This window comes from Camelina sativa, chromosome 11, assembly GCF_030686135.1.
Source record: "Camelina sativa cultivar CO46 ecotype springtype chromosome 11, ASM3068613v1".
In the NCBI taxonomy this organism is placed as follows: Eukaryota; Viridiplantae; Streptophyta; class Magnoliopsida; order Brassicales; family Brassicaceae; genus Camelina; species Camelina sativa.
This window is the reverse complement of record NC_141890.1, coordinates 38,252,376-38,270,095: the sequence shown is the minus strand read 5'-3', so window position 1 is coordinate 38,270,095 and position 17,720 is coordinate 38,252,376. Positions and strand designations below refer to the sequence as shown.

Here is a 17,720-nt window from a genome sequence, read left to right as displayed (position 1 = left end):
TGTGAAAGCAATGGCTCAAATGATGCGAAAGAAGTTTGCAAAGTATTGGAATCAATACAGTATTATTCTTGCTATGGGAGCAGCTTTGGATCCGAGATTGAAGTTGCAAATACTTGAGTCAGCTTATGAAAAGGTCGATTCAAGCACTTCCAAGGAAAAAGTTGAAATTGTTAGGAAGAATCTTGTTCAGCTTTATGAAGAATACAATACTAAATCTGCAAGTCTTTCAAAGTCTTCAACAACACCTACTCCAGATGAGCTTCTCTCTAAATCACCACTTGAGGATGATTTGAATGATGTAAGTATATTTCTATGTTTAAGATTATAAGTTCATTATCATATTCACACATCATTGTAACTAATTTGTTTGTATTTCATATCATAAGATCTGTTTGATCTTGAAAGTGGCCTCAAGTCTAGTTCAAGAAACCCCAAATCAAATTTGGAGATCTATTTGGATGAACCTAAACTAGAGATGAAGACTTTTACCGACATGGAAGTGTTAAGTTTTTGGAAAAATAATCAGCATTGATATGGTGATTCAGCTTCCATGGCATCTGATGTTCTCAGCATTCCAATCACCACTATAGCATCAGAGTCATCTTTGGTAGAGTGTTGAATCCTTACAGAAACCGACTTCTTCCCAAAAATGTTCAAGTATTAGTTTGCACTAGAAACTGGTTGCGTGGATTTGCTGAGTTTGAAAGTAAAATTTCAATGTTTTAAATTGTTCAAGTCATCTTTGCGAGAATGTTTTAAATTGTTTGACTAACTTGTATGATAATTTAGGAGATATTGAAGATTATTTTGATGATGAAGATAATAATGATACAAAAATAGCAGGAGTTGGAGAGTCTAACACATAACAAGATTGGTATTTTGCCGCAAGCTTGTTTAGATTTCAATAACTTGTGAACTTTGTTGTGGTAGATTTCAATAGATTATTATGTTTCATGACTCTTATGAAGTTATGATTTTGCATTATAGGAATGTTGCATCGGAACAGAGCAGAACTGAACTGAAGAATCTTAGAAGCATTTGAAGACAGTCAGAAACTCAGAAGAATCTGAAGCATATCGATGTTATATTTTGCATTAGGATTTCTTTTGATTTGAAGTAGATTTGAGTTTTGAATTTCTAGAACTGTTTTACATAGCATGAGTTTTAGATATTGATAAGTTTTTGTATTTTTAGAACTGTTGGATTTGAGTTTTGAAATAAAATGAAAAAAAAAAGTTACAGAACCAAGGTTAAGGAAGGTTCAATCCTTTAATATCAATTTTACAGGACTTTTTTTATATTCAAGATTTTAAAAGGATTAATGTATACAGAGTCAGGGCTGGACAGACCTTAAAAACCTTTTTTAACCTCCCTAATTACGACAATGTATACTGACCTTTACATCCACCTAGAAGATATAGTTGCTTGTATATGATCATATGTGCACATCTCATTTTTTGCTTTTGTTTTTTAGTTTATGCTGCCAAGTGTGCTGTTTTCTATTTTTCTTTTGTTTTAACTCTTTACTTTTCTAGTTTTCTTTTAATCTGACTATTACGATAGTCTCGCCTAAAGCATGTCCAACTTTTATACAAAAAATATGTAGTGTACGTGAGAAAACTATGCTCAAGTCTTTTAAAAACAATCCACAATAATCCAATACTATGGCTTCCTTGAAATTAGATTATCTAGATATTTTCTTATCTTTTGTTATATTTGATTATTGTCATGATGTCATCATTTACCTTGTTCACTTACTGAATCACCCACATATATTAGTAACACTCATAGCCAATTGGTGAGTTGGAAGCTGTTAGAGTCCCACGCCACGTCGGAAGAAAACTAAATCATTGGGCAATATATATAATGTGAAGCGAACCTCTTTTTTTTAGCTAGTTTTTGGGAGTAAGTTAGACCCATTACTAAAAGAAGTACACGATAAAACCCTAATTTAACAAAATGGTTCAGAGATGAATATATTGCCATGAACTCCCTTATATAATCGTGGTAGACGACATGCATGCTTCCTATAATACATTTTCCATAATGTCTTGTAATCCCATAAATTAATACGTGGAGAAAACAACAATCTGGATTCATAAGTGAGTCTTCCCTTACCTGAGAGGTAACCTAATGCAACACATCTTTGATATCAACAGTTCTATCTAGAATCTGATTTGTTTTCTTTTGTCTTCAGCTTTCTTTACTAGTGCTGAAATAACCTAACCTTTATATATACACGTCATGTCTTCTTTCAGGTCAACATATTTAATTATGACTTCAATTATGAGAATATGAATTTACTTTAGGACACTATTTTTATATAAAAGATGCTATTTTATCTAATGAAACTATACTATTACAACATCAAAAAAAAAAAAAAAAAAAAACTATACTATTACGTCCTAATGCCATTAGACAATAAAGAAAGACCATTATGGATGCCAGGTTAAGTGACAAATTGCTTCTCGTTACCATGTCCCAATCACATGACATGACATGCATGAGTCATAACTAGCCAAAAAGACATATGTTGTACGAGTGTAAATTATTCAGATATATTAACGTTAATCGAGTCATTATTTAGTAATTAACAAGAGAGAAACGTTTGTACCTAATTACATTTTTTCATATAACGATAAAATTAAGGGCATGATGACGTATACTAACTATTACACATGCATGCGGTCTTTTTATAAACTATAATAGAGGAAATTGTATAATCTATAAACAACTAATAGCAAAAGAAATTAATATCAACGAGAATCAAGTCCACTTGACCCACTTGATCGTTATAACTTAGATATTTTAATTTCAAATTACAAATAATTTTTCAATTAAAAACATAAAATTGAAAATATATTGTGAGATTGATGACGCTTGATTTACAAATAAATAGTATGGCTCCTAGCTCATTAGAAACCAGATCTTGATCTAATTTAACATAGGGTAGCAGCATATCTTGATGTTGTAAGAAATCGATCGAAATATATTTCTCTCCACATCATGTCTTCTCCACCAAGGTACAAATTGTTTTCTTATATATGTTCTTCAAATTTCGGTGTATTAGTAAAATGCTAATAAAATAGGTACACGAGTTTAAACAGAAATTAATTACTTTGTAACCTTTCTTTGTAGTATTATATGCATGTTGTCCTAATCTTGATTTTTTAATGACACCTCTTTATATTTATATGATAGGAACTCTTTGATGAATGTTGTTAGTATGAAAGGAGGCAATGGAGAACATAGCTATGCTACTAATTCTGGTCATCAGGTTAGTATCTAATCATGCATCTAGCTATTAAGCTGTGACAAAATTTAGAATGGAACTTAACCTACGTACATACAAGATTCTATCTTTATATGGTTTTTTGGTATACTTGGCTATGCAGAAAACGGTTTTCTCTAAAGCACAAACGTGGTGGTAGAGAATATGAGAGAAACATTAGTAAATTTGGCCTTTCCTGAATGCATTAAAGTGGCTGAGTTGGGCTGTTCTTCCGGACAAAACACTTTCATGGCCATGTCTGAAATCGTTAAGACGATCATAACTTTGTATCAGGAAAAATATCGATGCCCACCAGAAATAGATTGTTGTCTGAACGATCTTCCAATGAATGATTTTAATATGACTTTCAAGTGGGCCTCTTATTTCCAAGAGAAGCTAAAGATGGATTATGGAAGGTGCTTTGTCTCAGGAGTCCCTGGTTCGTTTTACTCGAGGGTTTTCCCGAGAAAATCTCTTCATTTTGTTCATTCAGCTTGTAGTATCCATTGGCTCTCTAAAGTCCCTGAAGGGATTGAGGATAACAAGAAGAACGTGTATATTAGAAGTCCTTGCCCGTTAAATGTGTCCAAGGGTTACTTGGATCAGTTTCAAAAAGACTTTACATTATTCTTAAAAGTACGTTCTGAAGAAGTGATGCCTAACGGACGCATGGTTCTCACATTCAAAGGCAGAAATGTTTCTGATCCTCTTTATAGAGTGAGTTGTCACTATTGGTCCTTGTTGACTGATTCCCTCCTCGACTTAGTCTCTGAGGTATAATCACTAAAACTAGATCTTTTTTTTCTTTTTTTTCTTTTTAAAATCTAAGTTTATATACTTGAAGTTCATATCATATATATATATATATATATATATCATTATTATTGTTAAGTAGCTAGAGAATAGTTATATGTCACAATTTGTTATGGCAGGGTGTTGTAAAAGAATCAGAGGTGGATTCATTCAACTTGCCGTTCTACGATGCGGGTGAAGAAGAGGTGAGGGAAGTTATCAAAAACGAAGGATCTTTCGAGATTAACAAAATCGAGACGCATGAACATGTAGTTCCAACAAAGATAGTGGGGAAGCTGACGATGAAACATGTCGACTAAGATTTGGGGAAATGATGGCAAACAGGAAAAGATCAATCACGGAACCGATGTTGGTTGCTCATTTTGGAGATGCGATTATCGACCGCCTGTTTAAGAAGTACGCACATAATGCAGCCCAATATTACATTGTCTCAAGAGGCTGCAACAAAACAACCATCAACTTTGTCGTGTCGTTGACTAGAAAATAAAAAGGTTTGGTTGTTTCTTTTCTTCTTTTGGGTCAAGAAATGGTTTCGTTTTACTGCTGGTAATAATGAATAAGGTGATATAGAACCAATGAGTGGCTGTTTATACTTTATTCTATTTAAGTCTATGTGTCTGTCTGATTACAAGAATTTGTCTATTTTATTTATCGCAATTGTATGTTTTATCTTCTTTTTTTTTGAGAGCATAGTTTTATTACACTATATATATTAAAGAACAATTGGCTACTCAGGATCCATCGAACTTAAAATTGGCTGCAGTTACGCTACCCCAAAAACAGAGGAGGAAGCAGGAACTAGCAGTGACTCTACGATAAGTGACGACTCTTCATTTGCTGAGATGATAAATATAAAGTTTTGAAAATATGTGCTCATCGCTCCATACTAATTTCATAATTTCATAGACATCACTAAGGTTTCATCTCATAATATTTCAAAAGCTAAACATGTGGTAATATTTCTTTTCTCACACTCCGAGTCAGCACCACCTTAACGGATCTTTGCGTGGATATATTCGGGCAGGGGATATCTCCATGTCTTGTACCATACCGTTATCAGCATCACCTCGAGGGGTCTCTACGTGGTGAAAATACTCGTTATAGGTGGACTGTTGCATCTGCGTTATGTGACCCTGTTGAAGTGCTCTAGTCTTGTGGCTTCTACCCCAGTCCCTTCGGCTCCAAAGGTAAAGAGGTGGCGGTATATTATTCCACTGTTCTATCGTTTTATTATTCACATCTACCGACCCGGGCAAGTAGAACGACTGCAGAGCAAGAAGAAAGAGTGTGATTGAAAGCTAATCATAATATAAAACGATAGTTGGAGTCATTTGTACATGTACGTACCATGCCATAAAGTAAATCTCTGTCCTCCCAAATCAACTCATAATCAGCAATCAAATCGACCCCATTATGTAGAGGAACCCAGAGTTATGAAATGTTTGTCAATGAATAAGACTGTGTATTTGCTATATATACATATATACCTTTTTGTTTCATGTGGTACGATGAGGATTAAAATTTCCGGTTTAAACTCGAGGGCCTTCCTGATGAAAGTGTTAGCAAGACTGGCTTTGTAACCGAAAGGCGGGTTCAATCCTATTATCTGTTTTTATCCCAAGACAAAAGGAAAACTCAGTCAGTGAATTCAACAAATGCAACTCAAGTTTAGGATTACATTTGCTTTCTTACCAATTGAGAGCCATCAGGTAACTCTTCTGGTTTCACGCTCAGCCAATCTCTCTTCTCAAAGTTGAAGTTGTTCTGCCATGGGAACATTATGTTTTAGAAAAAGCTTCAAACAGAAGAGTAAAAGAGTGGGTGATGTACCTTAGGTGGAATGAGATCAAATTTTTTAAAGAAGCATGTTTTCCCCGTTTTCATAAGCTTTTCGTTCATCAAACAACTGAAGTCATTAGAGCCACAGCCAAAGTCGACTACCTGAAACCACGGAGAGAGTTTATCGAGAATGTTATATATGATAATTTGCCTAATAGCAGAGGTATTGATTAAAAGAATTAATAGCACACTTACCGTATCGCCATTTTCAACATACCAGTGGAGCCTCTCTACAATCTGCATTATTAATTCCTATTAAATCGATTTCTCCGAAGCATCGCTAAACTAGTACACTTCTATAAATCAAGGTAAAACTGAGTTAAGAAAACAATATATATATATATATGTAGTTCACCTCTTTAAGCTTCTCTAGGTTTGTGAAGTGACGACCAAATGATGTGTAGCGCATACCATGGAGAAAAGGCGAAAGATAAATTTCAAGCTTCCTCTGCAGTATATCAAAAACATGAATGTTTTATATTGTGAAACCTTTTCCCTTAATGAAAATTCTTTTACGTGTAGGAATCTCGTCACCCAAAAACTAAGTGATTCTCATAGAATGACATACAATCTTCTAGTATACTTTAAGGGATAAAAGGATTACGGTTATAACCTTATGCTTCATGAGTTCAAGTAGGATATCTGGATCAAATATAGCTCTTGCATCTCTGTCACGCCCTTCTTCAAACATCTTTAAGGCAGCCCGGGCGGCCTGCAGAACAGTTGTTAAGATTCAGGGAGACAACGCTGCTAGTCAAATTATATCTATGATTTAAACACAATCGCAGTGACATACATTGACATGAGACTTAACCAATCCTGTTGTGATGTTCTTACTCATATCATGTCCTGAGTGATAAGATTTTATATGGTTTGGCCGGCGAGACTTAACGAACTCCTCAAAGTCAAACGAGGATTCCACTTCATCAATTATACCCATCACCGTGTCTTAACAGAAAAATAAAATGATTAGTTGAAACTACTAATAATGTAACAATTTCTTGTATAGTGGCCAAAAAGAACATCACCTCTGTTCCACATTCTGAAAACTAAAATCTAGCTTTGTTTCCTTATAAGGGTCACAAATACCAAGACGAGTACACAGACCCTCATGATGCTTCGGATCCTTCTCCCTACTCGGAACATCCTCTTTGAAGTGTGCTAGCCCGTGACTTTGTGTTCTTCGTTGTCCAGATATATCAGGAAAAATTAAGTGGTCTCTAGCTGGAGTAAGAATAGAACCTTCTATCTCATGGGCCATATTCAAAATGTTATGAAACGCCATACATTATGCAGACAAAAGTCTACTTTAAATGCACTCTAAACCGTTTAGAATATTCAAAACCTTACAAACAATATATAAGAATGCGGTTGTACGGAAGAAGACACTTCGAATATACTACCATATTGTAGTATTTCCATAGGATTGAAGTTTTTAGTTGCTTTTTTTTAAAAAACTGAACCTAAGGAATTATATTTTCACAAAGAACCAGTCATGCGCTTTTTGTCAATATCCAAATTTTGGGTCAACTAGCTCATATCATATAAATTAAAACCAATATTGCATTTATTTAATTTTCATATTTTAATGTTACAATTGTAAAAGACACTTTACGAATAACAAAAGGTAATTGAAGCAAGTAAATAGTTAACTTAAATGCAAATCACACATACAAATAATATATAAATGAAACAACTGAAAAAGAGGAAGAAAAAAAAACTTACTAATAGAGAAGTAATATTCGTGTAGCGCGAATACTTATCTATTACAAAATTATAAATTAAGATCATTTAGGTTACAAAAACAATGCCACATGACTTATTCGCAAATCAAACAATCAGTTGTTTAACTGCACTCTGGAGGAACACCTTGAGGAAACCTTTTTTTATCGGTGCAATAGTTGTAGACCATGTACTTTCTTTGTGCCCATTTCACTCTATTCTTTCCTTTGAAATCAAGTACTTGAGTGAACCATGGGGAATTCGCAGAGCATGATGATTTCCCATTAGCCCATACACATGCATCCACATTATAGTTTCTGTAGAAAGCTGTGAAAGGAGCTTTTGACCAGTCTGTTTTCTCTAATCCTCCCCTTGTGGCCCAATGCTCAGCTTCCCATAGGCTTGCATAAAGCCTCATTGGTTGGTGCTTTGGGAATGGAACTCCAACAGACTCAGAGTTCTTGAATTCTCTAATCGGAATACCATCTATCGTAAAACTAAAAAAGGATCAACCAAAAAAAAAATGTTACGTTAATGATCCAAAAATATAAGATGATGATACTATGTGCAACGGGGCTAAACTCCATTTAAAGACTGCACTTACATGACCCGCTGGGGGTTCCATACGATGCAATAAGTGTGAAAGTGAACAGTTGGGTCAAACCATAGATGAAACTGTTGTTCTTTATCTCCTGTGCCTTTCGTGTAAACATTTGTATGAAGAGTATATGGATGACCACTTATGTTACCCAAGAACTCAAAATCTATCTCATCCCACGTAGTTCCAGGAGATTTCAGCTACACAAAGACATCGTAGCAAGTTGTAGTCTAAATATACAAAATTTGGTAAATAGCCAAACATGGCAAAAAAATGCTTTAAAATTATATGTTACTTACATAGAATGTTGTCACAGTTCCAGCAGAGTTACCAGGTACAAGTTTCATTTGAACCTCAACTTTGCCATAAAGAAACTCCTGGTGGGACTGGAAACCGGAACCAGAGAATTTGTCGAGCGAAAGAGAAAGAAGATTGCCGGTATTATCGAGAATCTTTCCACGGCCATCACCCCAATGTATTTGAACGTCTTTGTGAAAGCTACCAGCATAGACGCTCACATATTGTGCCGCAAAGAGATAGACGACCAAGAACGCTAAACATCTACCATAAAAAGATGTCATTTAGTTGATTTTTGAAAGAGTAAGTTATACTCCCTTAGATGGATGAATGATGAGAAAATGAAGGTAAGGGACGTTACAATATATAGGCTTTTGAAAAAGAAAAGAGAGAGAAATATATAGTTCTAGTGGGGTTGATAATATATTCATTTTTTGATATTTTATTGGTTATTTTAAAGTGAAACAAGAAAATATATTTCCAGTACTTGTTAATTAAATACAAATGAGAAACACTAATTTGTCGCGTTTTTAATAATGACCTTACTATATGTTAATTTTGTAAATTGTAATCAGGCCCACATATACTCGTAAAATGGTAACATACAACATGCAACTATGAGTGCCCTATGGATTGTCTTATACTTTCCGACTACTTTGACCAGCCCAACATTAAAGAGGGTCATAGGCAAAATTAAAAAAATGTGTCTTTTTCATTTATCACCACTTGATATTTTACATATCCTACAAATAAAAAAGCCATGTAAATAAAAAAAACTTTATACATATTCTTAAAAAGAAAGTTTTTTGTTTAACAGATTTTTAAATGAAAAAGATTTTTAAAATTTAGGCCTGAATCTTTGGTTTCACTTGCTTCCCTTGTGGGCCGGGCCTGACTTTGACCATAAATCATATTTGTATGGAAAGCATGATTTATTTACATATTTTATTTCCAAAATTTTGTGGGTCAAAAAACTTAATGTCCGATTTCAGTCTCACAATTTCCTCCAAATAATTTGAATTAGCAAAACTACTGTTTATAGTCAGTTTTCGTACAAAAATACATTTGAATTAGCAAACTATATGTAAGAATATATATATAGGTTACAGAAAAATCAGAATTGGGTTTACGAAGCTAAGATTTGAAGCATGTATACGTAATGTAAGTGGTTTTTATAGAAAATTTAGGAAATGGCTAGTTCTATAAACATCTACCTTCAAATTACTTATTTTTCCTATACATCATCCAATGGTCTAAATATAGTATTTTATACCTTGGAAAAATGAAATTTTAATTAACCAAAAATAATAATCATATTTCACAATATTTAAATTCATTTGCTTTACCTGAAAAACGTAACTGAATAAAGTAAGCCAAATAAATCGTTGCATATTTTGGAAAACTCAACTTCTCGACGTGTATGTAGCATCTAACTTTTTTGGGTTTTACGTCCTTTCTTTCTACTGTGTTAAGAGTTTCAATAATTTGATGTCTATCGTTTCTTATTTACAATTCTGTAAAGGTTTTGAAATCAATGAGGATAAGGAGCATTAATCGTTTTTATTATACTAGCTGTGTTGAAGAGCTTTGTTGTGTTCTTCCGCTACGTTACCCACATACTCGGTGAGTGTCCATCCTATGGTTTGTTATAGTATTCCTATGGCCTGCAAACTTGCAATACTTGCCGACTATTTTGACCATTAATCATTCTTATTAAGAAAGCATTATTGTTTTAGATATTTGATTTGCAAAATTTTGTCGGTTAAAATCTTTAAAGGTCTCCACTCTCCCACTACTCTCTTCCTAATCATTTTATGTATTATATAATATATCTCTATGTAAAAATATGCAACAACTTTCAAGCATTCTTTTTATTAATTAACAAACATATATTAGGAACAAACACACGAAAGATAGTGTTAATTATCTTATCCTAAATCTAGAAAACAAAAATACATATAATCAGACATATGCACATATCTATGTTAAAACTTGTAAAAATTTAATGACATATATAGTAGTATCGTTACATAGCAGGATATATTTTGCAAAACACCTACGGAAAATGCATTATATTAGAAAAAAAAAAGATATCTGAATTCAATTCATTTTGAATAAAATAAAATAAAATAAAAAGCCATTATATTAGTTTTAAGATTTTTTTGTGGTTCAAAATAGTATGATTTATGATAAATCAATAGTCTGATATAGGAGACACTCTTTTTTGTGGTTCAAAGCAATAGTCTGATAAAATAAAAATAAAAATAAAAATAAAAGCCTTCATATTCGTTTCATATTTAAACTCTTTTTATCTTTGGTTACTGTTTTACGTACAAACCTGACATTGTTTGTTGAGAAAATTACTCAAACAACACATAAAAGTTGCCACTTTACTCTAATAGCACATCCAACCAAACTTTTACTCAAATAACATATATAAGTTGAAAAAAGACTATAAAGCATTTTGTTTTTTTGTTTTTTACTATCATGCCATTACAATTAAAAAATAAATAAATAACAAATAAAAAGTAAAAAAAATCACCTTTATCTTGTTTTGTCTACAGTGGATCTTCGCTCCATTAACATTGACGGCCAGCTATGTTTTCGACCTCGGTGGTTTTGTCAACACCGGTTGTTGGTTTTGTCTTGTTATATCTCCGGTGGATTTTTGTGTGAATTTATTTTGTTTAAATTTAAAGATCTAAAATTTAGATGGCATTTGTTTCTACTATTGTCTCTTCTTCTTCTGATCCTCAGAACATTACATGACTTGTCAATCCTTAGGCCATAGCCATCCTTGGCTCTTAGTTCTTACGGTGGGTGGTGAATTGGTTTGAGCTGCCTAGGTTTAGGTCTCCTCCACTCGAACTAACTTTCAGATCTTTGGAATGGTGGCTTCAAACGAGGAGGTTTTTGAACTTTTTCAGTAAATAATTCGGCGAAGCCAGCTAATCTGAACTTGTTCCGGTATTGACGCTACGACCAAGCCAAAATTCGCTATAAAAAATCAATGTTTGGCAACCGCTAAGCTTCGAACCATAGTCATGAAACACATTTATAAAAGACTTTAACCACTGCACTATCTTGTTTTAAAATATTACTATAAATTAAGATAGTATATAAACCCAATATTTAAAAAAACACAACATGTTTACCTAAAACAGCAATAGTATAAATCTGTCAAACCAATTAACTCTATCACGTCTATATGTTTAACTCTACTTAACTTTTGTTATTTCAGTAACAAATATGTCTACCACTTCGTTAACTCATAACTCTATCGCTTTTAATTATGTCTATCCGTATGGAAATATCTACTATCGCGTTTAACTATATCTGTCATATAAATCTATCTCAGTGTATATGTCTACCATAATGACTATATAAATCTGTCAAACAAAACTGCTACTCGACATAAGCCTATTATATTTGTCACCATTATACTAATATCTCTATAAAAAAAGATTAATTCTATCATCATTACAATATATCTATCCAATATATCTACCGATAACCATAACTCTGCCGGCTTTTTTTATGTCTGTCATCACTAATATTTCTCTGCCAAATTAATCTACTTAATTATAAAACTCTATCGAATAAATCTGCCAATATTTATATAACTTTGTCGGAAAAAATATATCTACCGTTAATTAAATTATATGAGCGGGAATTTAAACAGTTGTGTAAAACACAGATACATGATATCGCTTTTTAATAGCACACTTGTAATTTATTTTTTCCTAACACAGTTCATATGTCATTAAAATTTGCAAAAAAAAAAAAAAATGACAATCTAGTCATTTCTTAACTTTTCTAAGCTATTAGAGTAAACTTCCCTTGTTTGTTTCGTAGGAAAAGACTAGAATACAACATTGCTTCTATGACGTTTATATTATCATTTGTTTGGGTACTTTCTGTTCGTAACATTAATTATTGTATATTGAGAGTGGAAGAAAAAGTTTAACAAAGTCATTTATTTGTAATACAAGAAAGAGTTTAGGTCAAAGAAGACTGTCTGTACGAGACGGTAATCTCTTGAAGAAGTTACTTGGCAGAGAAGGTAACTTGCTTCTAAACTTTGGGTGTCTTAGACAGTATAGCCCACTAGCCAGTGATATTGCTTTGAACGGCATTGCGTAAAGGACCACCGACGCAGCCAAGCAGAACAAGATGAAGAGGCTTGTAGCCCTGGGATCTCGCCAGCTCAAAAGTGACTGAATTCTCTCTCCCTGGGCTGCAATGTCTCCAACAACAGTCTGAATCCTACCTGCCACGCTTCTGAGTCGGTCATACCTCAGCCGCACCAATTCTTGTGACCGAGACGTTGGGAATGTGTCAAACTCTTCATCGAGCTCATCAGGGCCAACAGCCTCGGCCCATGAGAGTTTCATATCCATGTGAGGAGGGTGTCTCGGCCTGGACCTGAAGTTCCACAATCCGATAAAGAACATGTAGAGAAACATGGTGGGCAAAATCAGTTCAGGGTACATGACCAAAATGAAGAACAAGACATTGACCAGAACCGAAGTAACTGGGTATCTCCAGTTGCAAACATCTTCAAGCCACTTCCCGACCAAGAAATAACCCGAGAGAAGCGACATTATGCGGAAAAAGTTGGCTTTGCTTCTCCTCATGCTCCATAGATGAGAGTCTACATCCAACATGTACTCGACGACCTCTTTCCTTAGTGGCGGCTCAGCTCGACCAAGGCGGGTTGCAACAATGTTCATGGCTTGGTATCTTAAGCCGTCTACTTGGTTGACCGTGAAAGGGAAAAGATAGTGCATTTTTGGGAGAAGCGGGTGGCCATAGTTGTAGATGATGTTGGCTAATGATAGGGTCGTAAAACGGACAGATATTTGTAGGTCGCCTGTTTTTTTGAGGCCGTGAGGTTGAAGAACAAGAAGCGGAAATGAATGTGTGTAGATCTTGTGAGCCTCTAGTGTAGACAGCCTAATACGAACCTGTTCCAAAGGTTTCGAACCCACAAAGTTAGAAGTGAAACATATATAATGCATCTCTACGTATGACTGTGGTAGCCTGGTAGGGGTGGCCATAATAACCAAACTGAGCTAAAATGCTATACTATATTAGAAACAAAAACGAAACCCAATTTTAAACCATATAGCCACAAAAAATAATTAAACCAAATCGAAACTGAATAAGTTAATTTTAAAATTATTAAATTGTAATAAATTCTATACTAGAAATTCATATATACTTAAAATTTATAATATTAATTTTTTTTTTTGCTTATTTGTATCATTATTACTAAGATTTTGCTTAAAATCATTTTGAAAATTTTTTACACGGAAACCGAACTAAAAAAATAAAAATAAATAAATAAATTAGTTCTCCTTTCAGAAGAAGTAAACTGTAAAAAGGTTAATAGCTAGTTGCCACCCTGAGATTATATAGACAGAAAGAGATTACCTTTCCAATTCTTGCATCTTTAGAATCTGCCGTTCCGGAGTGTGCTGAACCCAAATGACTATTGTCGAAAACTCCTAGAGTGATGACAGTACAAGGATCATAAACTTCCCATGTGTACTGCTCGTTCCATCTAGGACTTAATGTATCAAGAATGGTTCTCGTTCTCACCCACTTTTGCCCGTACTTAGCCACACAATAAGCATTTGTGCTTCCTCTACCATCTTTCAGTTTCATCGGCACCAACCCTTTTGCTCCAAGAATCCCAATCTCTAACATTCCCACCGGCTGCTTCCACAGCTGTCTAGCTGTAGGTCTTGTGTCGCTTATGTACATTGTTGACTCGTCCATCACATGGTATCCTCCTTCAAGACAGATACGTAGGTGAATCCGGCTCGAGAACTTATGTTCCTTTCTTCTTGAGTCTGGCTCAAGAACTCCGGTACCGTACTTATCAAGGTTGAACCAGCGGGACTGGACTGGACGGTGGTCTAACCGCTTCTCGAACACGTTCATTGGAAGGCTGATCTTGCCAATCACTTCATCTTTTGACGTGTGAACACGGTCTTCCACAGAGATCACTAGCTGCTCTTCAAAAGGCTCAGCAACTACAAAGACAAGATCTTCATTCCAGAGTGGATTTGTCGTCTTCATGGGACATATGTTGGTCTTGAGGGTTTGCATTCCGACATTAGCTTTGACGAAAACATCAGGAAGCCGGTTTCTGTCACTTGGGATCATGTCTTGAGCTTCGATAACATTGACTCTTAAGTACCATAGCTTAGGAGACACATATACCTTAGACCTGATGTTGAAAACGCCTTCTCCATGAACAGAAGCAGAGTCGGCATGCCATGCTTCAGGAAAAGCTTCATCTGCTTGAGTTCCCATCCACACAGCAAGCATTATCTCTCCTCGTACTACTTTGCCTTCTCCTCTCCAGTCTTCTAATCGATACCACTGCGGAGCCAATGGGCTGTTTGGTGGAACCCTTGTTGGGATCTCGTTCAGATCAAACACTACCTTCCCAAGAATGTCATCTCGACCTAGCGTGTCCTTGTCCTTCACGTAAACTTCAAGAACTGATGATTGAATCCTTTCTTTGGTAAAAGCAAAAACTTGGTTCCATTCAGGAAGAGTTGTTTTCCTATCAAAATGTTTTGTTCTTCCCTTGTAGTTCCCAAGCTTGACCTCCACGTAAGGATCACATCTGCCAGTGATTGAACCAGGTGGAAGTTCTTTAGCTCTGACAACTCGAACATAGAGATAAAACATCTGTTCCACAAGATCGTAAGTGCCGGTAAATCTCTCTCCAACATTTGGGTTTGGCCATCTCTCTCCAAGATCCAGGTTCATGTCTTTCACCTTAAAGTCATCTAGGTCAGTGTCACCATATGACTGCAAGTGATTGGTGTTTTGAGGGTGAATCTGGTTGGCTCCACGAGATTGCGGCTTCTTGGCTTCATGTGGGTTTTCACGAAACCGCAGACGAATGGAATGCATTGGTGCTGGCCGAGACAAAACTTCTTGTCTATGTAGGTTCTGAACTAGTTCGTTAACTTCTTCAATCTTTTTTATTTCCACACACTCGCTGGACGAATCAGTAAGATCTTCTTGGTCTGCTGATGCAAAACTCTCTCGAGAGTCTTCTGTTTCAGAACCAGCAGTATCTTCTTCTGTTCGAGAGGCAGACACTTTCGTTGGGCTAGTGTAAGGTTTAGTAGGAAGAGGAGGAGGAGAAAAGGTTTGGTCTTGTTCGGATGATGAAATGTAGAATTTGAGACCAATCTCACCTTTAACAGAAGAGAGAAGCCATTTCTTATCCAACGTGAAGCGCTGGTACACTTGGTCGTCCTTGTAAACAATGTTACAGAGAGGAATCTTGACTCTGCCGAGGAAACTTCGACCGGGTACTGGTCTTCTTTCGTGGTAAACAGAGACTTCAATGTGTTGGTTGTGATGGCTTATCACACTTTGGTCGTAATCAAAGTAGAGTTTCTGGTTCCAAACAGGGTTAAGGCTTTTGGGTACAGTTCTGGTTTTGCTTAACTGATTAAGGAAATCAACTTCTACAAAAGGACTTGCTGAGCCTTGGCCATCTCTGGGCATAAGATATTGAGCATCAACCACGTGCACGACCAGTTTTCTGATGTTTCTCATTGTGGGTTTCTTGGGTTCTTGGAGTGCAAGGGAGGTTTAAAAGGGGAAGAATCTAGAGGAGAGAAGCCTAATTGTTGGGGAAGAAAGGTATTTATTCTAATTATACTTAGCACGAAAGAAGCTTGTTTATGAGCTGAAGTAAAGAATGTGATTATAAAGAAGCTGCTTTTGTCTCTTATTGAGGTACAAGTTTTTGTAGGATTTTTTTTTTTGCCTTTACAGGAAGATGAATACGGAGGAAAAGTATAAAGCTACAAATGATTACAAGTCGAGCAAATGCGGGGAAAAGGCTTTATTAATTTTTACTTCTATGCAAAGCTCAAAGCAATCAATCCTTTTGCATAATCACTATATAAAAAAAAGAGAGGTTGGTTTACATCATTCATTTTATATATTTGTATCAGGTTTAAATAATGTTAAATTTTTGCATCAATTAAAAATGACTTAGAAAGTGGTGATGCAAAGTAAATATTTGCATTAATTGGTGTAATCAATGTTAATTTATATCACTTACAAAACATAAATGATGTAAGTTCTACTTCTAAATCAGTTTTACTGAATTGATATAAAATATTCGTATCATTTATCAAAACTAATGTAAAATATTTTTATTATTATCTAAAAACTGATGTTAAAATAAAAATTATAATAAATGATATTAAAATATTTTTTTGGTCCTACAATATTTAATATATAATTATTATATCTTAAAATCATATTATATTAACATTTGGTCATATATAATTATAATTTTAATAGATAAAAAGTATTAATGGGTCAAAAATTCACATCGAATATAAAGATTAGTGGTAGTCTATAAATATATTCTATCAAAAAAGAACAAACTAATGAAATACAGGAAAAAAAACTTTGAACAGTAGAAACATATACTTAACATGCATCAAAATTTTGATATTTGTAATCGGTTTCATCTATTCATTAAGTGATATGCATAATTATATATAATAAGATTAATATTTAAACATGAAATTTTTAAAAATTGTTTTAACATTGATCTTTCTTAAAAATAGGAATATGATCAATATTTACGAGCTCAAAAATTAAAATATTAAAAAAACTCTAATTTGGTTTAAATTAAACATATTAACGAAAATTTACCTCTTTAACATTTTAATTTGATTAAGGATAAAAATAATAATTTAAGAGTTCCCAAGTCATATGATGGAATGGGTTATGATAGACGCACGAATTAAAAATTAAGAGCTGAGCTATGATAGACGGTAGAAAAAAAAATGAAAGTGTTAAAATCATATGGTGAGGTGATTAAATAAGGTTTGACACCTCTACATGTTTGCAAATCCGATTATAAAAATCTATCATTTATCCCACATATTTGCAATTGCATTACAACATAAATTCAATTCTACACATTATTTGCAATTGTCAATTCAACTACATATTTATCTTACTTTCTGAGTTGTGGGTTCCATCATAATTATTAAGTATAAAATAAACAGATTGAAGAATTTGTCTTTTTTTTAAAAAAACTCAAATCTTGGCATATGGAGGAATAAGTCTACTTTTTTTATTATTATGGGGAGATTTTCAAAAATACTCTTTTTCCTA

General features: G+C 34.3%; 2 protein-coding genes and 2 pseudogenes across 2 annotated transcripts; 1 reads left to right on the top strand and 3 right to left on the bottom strand.

Annotated features, from left to right (window-relative positions):
• Window positions 1–3,211: 3,211 nt before the first annotated feature.
• Window positions 3,212–4,571, top strand: LOC104725292 (salicylate/benzoate carboxyl methyltransferase-like; annotated as a pseudogene).
• A 365-nt stretch (window positions 4,572–4,936) lies between these two features.
• On the bottom strand, window positions 4,937–7,420 carry LOC104728677 (protein ENHANCED DOWNY MILDEW 2-like; annotated as a pseudogene).
• Window positions 7,421–7,554: 134 nt separating this feature from the next.
• LOC104725291 (xyloglucan endotransglucosylase/hydrolase protein 20) lies at window positions 7,555–8,906 on the bottom strand. Its single transcript, XM_010443922.2, has 3 exons — window positions 8,543–8,906; window positions 8,250–8,443; window positions 7,555–8,142 (listed from the first exon to the last, which is right to left on the bottom strand). Exons 1-3 carry the CDS (start codon window positions 8,822–8,824, stop codon window positions 7,770–7,772), a joined length of 849 nt encoding a protein of 282 aa, XP_010442224.2. The 5' UTR covers window positions 8,825–8,906; the 3' UTR covers window positions 7,555–7,769.
• Window positions 8,907–12,454: 3,548 nt separating this feature from the next.
• On the bottom strand, window positions 12,455–16,187 carry LOC104725290 (multiple C2 domain and transmembrane region protein 2). The gene is made up of 2 exons (XM_087476485.1): window positions 13,977–16,187; window positions 12,455–13,507 (listed from the first exon to the last, which is right to left on the bottom strand). Exons 1-2 carry the CDS (start codon window positions 16,131–16,133, stop codon window positions 12,545–12,547), a joined length of 3,120 nt encoding a protein of 1,039 aa, XP_087332611.1. The 5' UTR covers window positions 16,134–16,187; the 3' UTR covers window positions 12,455–12,544.
• Between the last annotated feature and the right edge of the window lie 1,533 nt (window positions 16,188–17,720).